The 10,917-nt window shown below is 40.2% G+C and overlaps 1 protein-coding gene across 1 annotated transcript in view; it reads right to left on the reverse strand.

Moving 5' to 3' along the window:
- Positions 1 to 10,917, reverse strand: part of PBRM1 (polybromo 1) — a 159,019-nt gene that overhangs the window by 128,687 nt on the left and 19,415 nt on the right. The window contains exons 5-6 of the mRNA XM_023512991.1: positions 7,995 to 8,138; positions 3,697 to 3,813 (exon numbers count right to left, since the gene is read on the reverse strand). Of these exons, the coding sequence (XP_023368759.1) occupies positions 3,697 to 3,813; positions 7,995 to 8,138 (261 nt within the window). The remainder of the gene's footprint in view (positions 1 to 3,696; positions 3,814 to 7,994; positions 8,139 to 10,917) is intronic.

Consider the following 10,917-nt stretch of genomic DNA (forward strand, 5'->3'; position numbering starts at 1 on the left):
GTTCACTCTAGTTCAGGCTGGTCTTGAACTCCTGAGCTCGGCAATCCAGCCTCCTACAGTGCTATAAGATTATAGGCGTGAGCTACCACACCCAGCCACTTGTTCCTTTCTTGTCTCTTCTTTTCAGCAGTTCTACTCCTGAGAGATTGGTCAGAAGACAAATTATGGCCAGGCTACCCAGAATGGGTACAGAATAACACAAGCTGTTGGCCCACATACTCCCTGTTCCATTCCATACACACCTGTTCCATTCAAGGCAGCCTGCTTAGGGAAGGACTTATAAAGGAAACCACACCCTGCCCCTCCAGGCCTCATTCTTTGTTATTTTTCAAACTGTCACATCCCAAGGGACCAACCAACTCCGTCTGCACAGTGTCCCTGAAGGCCTTCATGAAATGAGGGGGAGCTACATAATTGATGTTTTGTTGTCCCAAATCATCCTTGTTGGTTTGACCACTACTGATGATCTCCAGTAGAGTAAAAATAAATCTTGAGTAAAGACTGTCTTTTAATTTTTTTTATTATAATAAAATACATTTAACATGAAATTTATCATCTTAGCCATTTTAAGTGTACAATTCTATGGCATTAAGTACATTCACACTGTTGTGCAGCTATCACTACCAGAACTTTTAATATTGTAAAACTGAAACTCTATACACTAGCGATTAATTCCCCATTTACTCCAGTCCCTGGAGCCACAAGAATACCTTTGGTCTCCAAGATTTTGACTACTTTGGGTACCTCATGTAAGAAAAACCAAATAGTGTTTGTCCTTATATGACTGGCTCATTTCACTTAATGTCCTCATAGTTCATCCACACTGAAACTTGTATTGGAATTTCTTTTCTTTTTAAGGCCATAAATAATATTCCATTGTATGTGTATATCACATTTTGCTTATCCATTCATCTGCTGAGGATACCCGAGTTGCTGTCCCCATGATTTAGCTATTATAAATAATGCTGCTATGAAAAAGTACACAAATCACTTTTTAAGACCCTGATTTCACTTCTTTTTGTATATGTCCAAAGTAAAATTGATTGCTGGATCATATAGTAATTCTATGTTTAATTCTCTCTCTCTCTCTTTTTTTTTTTTTAGAGACAGAGTCTCACTTTGTTGCCCTCAGCAGAGTGCTGTGGCATCACAGCAACCTCCAACCTCCAGTTCTTGGGCTTAGGTGATTCTCTTGCCTCAGCCTCCCAAGTAGCTGGGACTACAGGTGCCTGCCACGACACCCAGCTATTTTTTTTGTTGTTGTTGCAGTTTGGCAGTTTGGCCGGGGCCAGGTTTGAACCTGCCACCCTTGGTATACGGGGCCAGCACCCTACTCACTGAGCCACAGGCGCTGCCCTATGTTTAATTCTTAAAGAATCAACGTATTATTTTCTTTTCTCTCTCTCTCTTTTTTTTTTGAGACAGAGTCTCACTATGTTGCCTTCGATAGAGTGCCGTAGCATCACAGCTCACAGCAACCTCAAACTCTTGGGCTTAGGCGATTCTCTTGCCTCAGCCTCCCAAATAGCTGGGACTATAGGTGCCTGCCACAATTGCCCGGCTATTTTTTGTTGCAGTTGTCATTGTTGTTTAGGTGGCCCAGGCCAGGTTCAAACCTGCCAGCCTTGGTGTATGTGACAGGTGCCAAGCTTTCTTTTCTTAAAATTTTAAATCATATGATCAAAGATTAGACCTTGCTAATCAAATCCTCACTTAAGGATAGCAGTGGTCATCGGCTTTATTTCTAATGACATCTTTAAATAACTAATTTTGTCCATGACTGATGGGGAAAGCTGCATAGACAAGCACTTCCTGCAAACCCATGACATACTAGGTTCCAATTTCATGGCAGAGACATAAAGGTAAATTCATTATCCTCAGGAAATTCAGGGAGTAGGGAAGAAGGCAAATACACCATTAAATAATCACAATTGGGTTAAGTACTACAGTGGAGTATTTCTCAAAGTATAGCTTATTTGGAAATATAAGAATGCTGAGGCCATGCCTCTTGTGAGGCTGAGACAGGAGGATTGCTTGAGTCCAGGAGTTCTGGGTTGCAGTGCGCTATGCCGATTGGGTGTCCACACTAAGTTCAGCATCAATATGATGACCTCTCAGGTTAGGGGGACCAAGTTGCCTAAGGAGGGGTGAACTGGCCCAGGTCGGAAACAGAGCAGGTCAAGAATGCTGAGGTCATGGAAATTTTAGCAGTTTCATAGGCCAATGTTAAGTCAAATCTATAGCTATACCAATTGTCTCCAGGGTTGAAGCCATAAAAGGCCCAATATCTTCAGGTCTCTCTTGCCTAGAAAACCACTTCCTTTTTGGGTTAGAAGAATACCTAATTTGTTTATCTCTCTTCGTTGTCACCAGAAAATCATGGAGTCTAAGAGGGGAAGAAACCATTTTTCTTCCTTTCACCTTGTCTCCTGAGCACAGTTTCCTCTCTTTTATATATTAAAAGGATTAGTGAAGATGATTATTTTTATCACCAAAGAATTACCAATCTTGGAAACAACATAAAACAGCTATTGACAGATGAGTGAATAAACAGTATGTTGTAGGGGTTGGTGCATGCCTGTAGCCCCAGCTACTTGGGAGCCTTAGGCAAGGGAATTGCTCTAGCTCTTGAACTTGGAGTTCAAGCTCAGCCTGGGCAACATAGTGAGACTCTGTCTAAAAAAAAAATAAAAAGTGTAAACAAAACTTATAAACAGGCTCGGCACCTGTGGCTCAAGTGGCTAAGGTGCCAGCCACATACACCTAAGGTGGCGGGTTCAAATCCAGCCCAGGCCCGCCAAACAACAACGACACCAACAAAAAAACAGCCGGGCGTTGTGGCGAGTGCCTGTGGTCCCAGCTACTTGGGAGGCTGAGACAGGAGACTCGCTTGAACCTAGGAGTTGGAGGTTGCTGTGAGCTGTGATGCCACAACACTCTACCCAGGGGGACAGCTTGAGGCTCTGTCTCAAAAAAAAACCCCAAAAACTTATAAACAAAATGTAGTAGATACAAAGAATGAATAAAACAGGTCAGGGATATCCAAAAACAAACCATCCCTGACATGCTCCCCCCCATTGGTATAATATTTTAAAAAGAATGAAATTCTGATACAAGCTATAATATGGATGAATCCTGAACATACATTAAATGAAATAAGCCAGTCACAACAAAAAGGACAAAATTATATGATTCTTCTTATTTGAAGTATCTAAAACAGGCACATTCATAGGGACAGAACGTAGAATGGTGGTTCCTGGGAGCTAAAGGAAGAAGAATAGACATAGTGTCTAATGGGTATGGAATTTCCCATAAGTTTGGTAAGACTAAAAAGTTCTGAAAACAGATGGAGGTGACAGCTATACAACAATGCGAATGTACTTAATTCTACAGAACTACAGACTTAAAAATGGCTAACATGGTAAATTTATGGTATGTATATTTTACCACAATAGAAAGAATTACCAATCAAAAACCCCCAAACAATAACACCCCCCCACACACAATTTCTTGGTCAAGTAAAATGACAGACCATCTATACATGTCATTGGTGCTTGATGCTGAGGCCACAAGAAGGATCTTTTGATGACCTCCAATATGTTCCTTTTAATCTTAATTTATTTATTAATAACTAGTAAAATTCTTGAAGTACTTTAAAAACACTTTAATCCACCTGTATTTAATCATATAACTCACCACTTTAGAAGGCAGTTTCTGGAAGAGCTCACTGATGAGATGTCCTGATGGATTGGTGGCCACGACAACGGCTTCCAGAAGCTGCTCCAGGATCTCCTTTAAGTAGCTTGGAGAAGACTGGCGGTGGGGGTGGGGATAAAGGACCAAAGGAAGAAAATACTTTGTGAGAGAAATCGACATAAACTTTGAATATTAAATATATTCTAGAAATGTAAATCTAATTCAAAAGAGCAACTTTTACAAGTTTCAAGACTATCACAGTAATGCTCTGATGCTGGATATAGGAACTGTATCCCTAGATGAGCCTACATGAAACCAACAAGGATCCTTTTATTATTTCTGTATCAAAATCCCTTGTACCTGGTCCTTTTATTAAACATTATTCCACAGTAAATGTTTTATTATTAATAGCAAATTTCAAGCACCATAGGCATGAGGGTCTGAGCAACTGAGCTGGAGAAAACATGTCCCATAACACTTGGCCATTTCTATGTCTGCTATTTACATCTACTAAAGTCTTGGTATTCTAGAATGATGATGAACACTTATGTAGAGTTGGGACAACATACTGTTAACTATGGGTGCTCTACCAGGCAGTGAATTCAAGTTATATCAATACTAAATTGATATTAAATAAATTAATGTGTACCATTTTTGCTCTTCAGATTGACTAGATGACTGGTTTAAACCTAGCTTAGTCACTGTTTTTTTTTTTTTTTTTTTGAGACAGAGCCTCAAGCTGTCCCCCTAGGTAGAGTGCTGTGGCATCTCAGCTCACAGCAACCTCCAACTCCTGGGCTCAAGCGAGTCTCCTGCCTCAGCCTCCCAAGTAGCTGGGACCACAGGCGCCCGCCACAATGCCTGTCTATTTTTGGGTTGCAGCCGTCATTGTTGTTTGGCGGGCTGGGCTGGATTCAAACCTGCCACCTTGGGTGTACGTGGCTGGTGCCTTAGCCACTTGAGCCACAGGCACCAAGCCTTAGTCACTGTTTCAACATGGAAAAGTACATGCTCCAAAGAGTACCTGCCCAGAAAGGGTCTGAATCTAAAGCAAGTTTCTAGAGGGAGCAAGATGTCTTAGTCAAGGTTCATATCAAGTGGTACTTCAAGACCAAACCATGTTTTATGCATATAAAATGAAGATTAATGAGCATTTCTTCTTTAAATCATAAAAGCACTGGTATTTTTGTCTTAATCCAACTGAAGCTCTTTTTATTTAAGTACAGTCTCAATCTTAAGGTGCAACATTAACATTAATTCCATAGATAGAATACTAACAACACCTCATGGGCCTACCACAATGCCTGGCAATAACAGACATACAATAAATAAAAATATTTAACACATAAGACATGTGAATAGGTCAGCGTACCCAACTACAGAAGCTTGGAGAACTGGCAGAGTTGTTAAAGCCTTTTCTCTCAGTGTTAACCCATAAGCTTAGGGGAAAAAAAAAAAAAGATCCTGGGCCAGGCAAGGTGGCTCATTCCTATAATCCCAGCACTTTAGGAGACTGAGGTGGGTGGATTGCCTGAGCTCGGGAGTTCAAGACCAGCTTAAGCAAAAGCAAGACCCTATCTCTAAAAAATAGCCAGACATTGTGTTAGTAGTCCCAGTTATTTGGGAGGCTGAGGCAAGAGAATCAGTTGAGCTCAGGAGTTTGAAATTGCTGTGAGCTATGACGCCACAGCACTCTACCAAGAGTGACAAAGTGAGACTCTGTCTCAAAAAAAAAAAAAAAAATGACACTGATGAAAGTAAACTAAAATTCCCAAGTTTAAGCTTATTTCCTAGCTAAAACATGGCACCACAGAGTTAGTTTCAAAAAGAGCAGAGACAGGTGGCTCAGATCTGTAATCCTAGCACTCTGGGAGGCCAAGGCTGGTAGATAGTTTGAGCTCATGGATTCAAGACCAGCCTGAGTAAAAAGTGAGACCCCCGTCTCTACTAAAAATAGAAAACCTGAGGCAAGAGTATCGCCTGAGCCCAAGAGTTGGAGGTTGCTGTAAGCTATGACACCGTGGCACTCTACCCAAGGTGTCAGCTTGAGACTCTGTCTCAAAAAACCAAAACAAAACAAAAAACCAGCAGAGATATGTTCTGCAGCCAAGAATCTTTTCCTTCCAACCCAACCAGTTACTTTGGAAATGTGCTGCAGGTGACAAAGGAAGTAGAGTATGTGAATACGTTCATTCAACCTATTCTCACAGTTGGGAAAACTCTAAGGAAATCATTACTGATTTAAGAACTAGAAGCTTGAAAATTCCTGTTCCTTTCATGAGAACCTTAAGGCTAGAAAGAAGGTTGGGAAGTATAAATACGAATGTACAAGAACATCTCAATTTCTTATTAATTATGCATTATAGTAAGAAATAGAGGTAAGTCCTAAATGCAGGCATTTTTATTCTTTGACTAGAAACCTGGAGGCCTATAGTATGCTGGGGCCACTGCAGGTAATTTTCTGCCCAAGAAAGCATAGGTTAAATTGCTTCTCCTGTATTCTTATCAGGGTAAAATTCCAGGGAATCTCTACTGTTAATCGCCTTCTACTTAATTCTGGTCACTTAATTTCCTAAAAAACAACCTGACAAAGTGCCTGGGAACTATATTTTAAGATGCTAAGAATTAAGAAATTCACCCACCACTGCTTATTTCTGTGTTCCAGCAAAAGGCCTATCTAGGTATTATTTTTCTTTTTTCTTTCAAGATACACTATGGCATTATCTAGGTATCTAGATTATTACTAACACACCAAGAAAGCAGAATGTTCTGCTTTGAGGTTTTTACATTCTGCTGCAAAATAAGAGTTTTGATTCCCCTCTACTACTATTTTTTTCTCTTTTCAAACATGTGTTATTCATTTGGCAAATATTTTTCAGTACCTAAAAGTATAGTATAGATGCAGGAATAAATGAACAAGATCTTTAGAGGAGTTACCATTTAACTTGTGGGAAGACAGAAAATAAACACATAAACTAATAGATAAGTTATTACACAGATCATTAAAAAAAATGAAGATCACAGAACAGAATGATATGAAGATGGGGTAGGGTGGATGGTGAAAAGAGGCACAAATTATTTTTATTTTGGAGGGGACAGAATCTCACTCTGTTCCCCAGGCTATCGATTGTCATAGTGTCAGTATAGCTCACAGCAATCTCAAACTCCTGGGTAAAAGTGATTCTCCTGCCTAAGTCTCCTGAGTAGTTGGGACTACAATCTCCCAGCACTACACCCAGATAATTTTTTTTATTTTTAGTAAAAATCGGGTCTTGTTCTTTCTCAGTCTGGTCTTAAACTCCAGAGCTCAAGGGATCTTCCTGCTCCAGCTTCCCAGAAAGCTAGGATTACAGGTATGAGACATCACAGCAGGTAGACTAAACAATTTAGACAGGGTGGTCAGGAAAGCCCTCTTTCAGTTGACACAATTTTGTTTATTTATTTTTTTGAGACAGAATCTCACTATGTCACCCTTGGGCAGGGCCATGGCATCACAGCTCACAGAAACCTCAAACTTGAGCTTAAGCAATTCTCTTGCCTCAGCCACCCAAGTAGCTGGGACTACAGGTGCCCACCACAATGCCCAGCTATTTTTTGGTTATAGTTGTCTTTGTTGTTTGGCAGGCCTGGCCTAGGTTTGAACCCACCAGCTCCGGTGTATGTGGTTGACACCCTAGCTGCTGAGCTACAGGCACCAAGTGGACACCATTTTAATCGATGTTAGAATAATGACAAAGAGCCAGTCATAGGAAAGGCCAAAGGAAGCATATTCTAAGCACAGGTAAGAGCAACTGCAAAATTCCAGAGGCAAGAACACAATTCAGATTTATGTTCCTGAAGTATAGTGGACATGAACTTTTGACTGCAACTCCAGAAAAAAAAGGTGGCATGTTCTAGGAACAGTAACCAGTCTATCCTACAAAAATATTCCTAAGGTAATTCCACTGACTCTTCAAATTTTAATCACAATACTGCCTACTCTTACATGATGTCTCACATCTAACAATATGGAACATGTCAATGATAACATCAAGGTTTTCTTTAAAACTGAAAAGGAAATATGCATTAATGTAACAACAATTCATAAGAACAACCTCACACTCCAAACATTGTCCAGGATGTCCTAGGTTCCCTTTAAACTGGCTTGGGGCTCTTTAGCTGAATGTCCATTTACCCTTCCAGTTACCAGTATGACTACACAAGAAGTCCAGCTGCCCACAACAGCTCAGAGGGATGACAGGCAGGAGCACTATCTACCTTCCATAGCCTATGGATGACCAATTCAGCTGCACACTTACTCCTTCAGTCATGGTGCCTTGATTGTCTTGCCCCTCTTCATCATCATCTTCATCATCTGCTTCCCCTTTCTGAATAAACTCATTTCTTGTTCGAAGGTACAAATCCCAGAGTTTGCAAGCAGCTTTATATTCAGGAGAATCTGGCTGTATATTAGCAAAGAGAAAAAAGTATCATTTTATAATTTTATTATAAATCACTTGCTAGTTTTAAACCATCCTATTCCAGGAGAGATCACTCTTTTAAGACTTAACTTTAAAAAATCTATTATAAATGTTTAAATCCTTCTGATTAGAAGATTTACAGGCCTAATTCCTCTTCTGAGAAACTAAGTCAATATTTTAAAGGCATTCTGAAGTCAAATTATGTTATTTATATCCTATTTCATTATAGAAAGACTTGAGGCAGAAGACAAACAATTTCCTAAATTAAAACTATTACTAACACACTAAGAAAGAAAAGAAAAATCTGATTTAAAAGATAGAACCTAATGACTGTACTGATATAACTTCTATTTTTAAACTACTTAATACTGTGAAGATTTATGTTCTTGAAGTATAATAAGTATGAACTCTTGAATAAAACGTTCTAGTAAAAACAATGTTGAATGCAATGTTTAAAAAATAAAAAAACTTTTTTTTTTTGAGACAGAGTCTCAAGTTGTCACCCTGAGTAGAGTGCCATGGCATCATAGCTCACAGCAACCTCAGACTCTTGGGCTTAAGCAATTCTCTTGCCTCAGCCTCCCAAGCAGCTGAGCCTAAAGGTGCCCGCCACAATACCCAGCTATTTTTTGTTTTGGTTCTAGTTGTCGTTGTTTGGCAGGCCTGGGCTGGATTTGAACCAGCGAGCTCTGGTGTATATGGTTGGTGCCCTAGCTGCTGAGCTACAGGTGCCAAGCCAAATAAAACAAAACTTTAACAATGCATCCATAAGCCTGGTGCAGTGGCTCATGCCTATAATCCTAAGACTCTGGGAGGTGGAGGCAGAAGGATCCCTTGAGCTCAGGACTGAGGTTCAAGACCAGCTTGAGCAAGACTGAGACCCCATGTCTACTAAAAAAAAAAAAAAGAAAGAAAGAAAAAACTAAACCAGATGTTGTGGTAGGTACCTGTAGTCCCAGCTACTCAGGAGGTGAACCCAGGAGTTTGAGGCTGCTGTGAGCTAAACTGAGGCCATGGCACTCTAAGTGACAGAGCAAGACTCTGTCTCAAAAAAAGAAAAAAAAAGGCATCCATGAGGTGGTGCCTGTGGCTCAAAGGAGTAGGGCGCTGGCCCCATATACCAGAGGTGGCGGGTTCAGACCCAGCCCAGGCCAAAAACTGCAAAAAAAAAAAATCCATTAAGTCTTTGGGCAGCACCTGTGGCTCAAAGGAATAAGGTGCTGGTCCCACATGCCAGAGGTGGTGGGTTCAAACCCAGCCCTGGCCAAAAACTAAAAAAAAAAAAAAAAGGCATCCATGAGCTGCTAATAAAATGTAACAACGTTCACAAAGGTAAGGAATAAAAGTGAGAACCCGGATGAAAAAGCACAATGTTGGCTGGGCACCCATAGCTACATGCTCCAGGGTTGGTAGGTTTGAACCCAGCCCGGCCTACTAAACAAAATAATAAAAAAGAAAAAGCAGAATGCTGCAGCCAATGTTCACCTTGAGGGTATTTACTTGTGATTAAACTAAGCTTTAGTTTCCAAGGCTTCCTGGCTACAAAGATGGGAGACAAAGGCCAAGATCTATCAGAAGTTGGGGCTTCAAAGGCCATGGCTTCATTATTGAGAACTCAAATAAATTTTTGCCCTGCCAGAGAGCAAGGAAGACTGCCCATCCTAGCTCCACCTACGGTATTGCAAAGAGCAGAGAGGTGCAAAATCAGTTTCCTCTGAGAACTCTTCATCATAAGTTAGCCTTAACCAAGACAGAACGGGCACCTGAGATAAGTAATAAATCTTCTCTGGATGAATTCAACTTTAATTTAATCCTCAAATAATCTCTAGAGATGAAAAGTCCTAAAAGCTTGGGCATGGTAGCTAATTCCTATAATCCTTGCACTTTTGGAGACCAAGGTGGGAAGAATGCTTGAAGCCAAGAGTTCAAGACCAATATAGTGAGACACTGTTTCTATAAACAAACAAACAAAAAAATTAGTCAGGCATCATGGCACATGCCTGATACTCCCAACTATTCTGAGGCTAAGAAAAAAGGATCACCTAAGCTCAGGAATTTGAGGCTGCAATGAGCTATGATCATGCCACAATACTGCAGCCTGGGCAACAGAACAAAACCCTGTCTGAAAAAAAGAAAAAAGTTCCATGGAACATAAACCCATGGTCAAAAATCAAACATATAACAGTCAAAGAATTATAAAAGAAAGGTAACAGAAACAACAGCAAAACCAGACACACAAACAGAATCATATTCATTAGATAGTATCAGAATAATAATCTGATAAAATAAATGTTAAAATTTTTTAAAAAAACAATGTTACAATACTCTAAAATATAAGAAAGTGTAAAAATCTCTATAAAGAAGCTACTTTCAATGTACAAAATACATATTAAAGGTCGAGGAGGGTGGACTGCTTAAGCTTAGAATTTGAGACCAACCTGAATAAGAGTGAGACCCCGTCTCTAAAAATAGCTGGGCATTGTGGTGGGTGCCTACATCCCAACTAGAGAGCTTCTATCTCGAAAAATGTATATATACATATATATACACACAGATATATACACATACATATACATATCTATCTATCTATCTATCTATCTATCTAAATAAATACAAAAACTGGGCTGGGCATGGTGGTTCATGCCTGTAATCCTAGGGATGCCATGGCCAGAGATCACTTGAGCTCAAGAGTTTAAAACCAGCCTCAGGGCTCGGCGCCTATGGCTCAACCGGCTGGGGCGCCAGCCACGTGCACCTAGGG

Source organism: Otolemur garnettii, unplaced genomic scaffold (assembly GCF_000181295.1).
Source record: "Otolemur garnettii isolate 467f Iridium unplaced genomic scaffold, OtoGar3 scaffold00032, whole genome shotgun sequence".
Taxonomy (NCBI): Eukaryota; Metazoa; Chordata; class Mammalia; order Primates; family Galagidae; genus Otolemur; species Otolemur garnettii.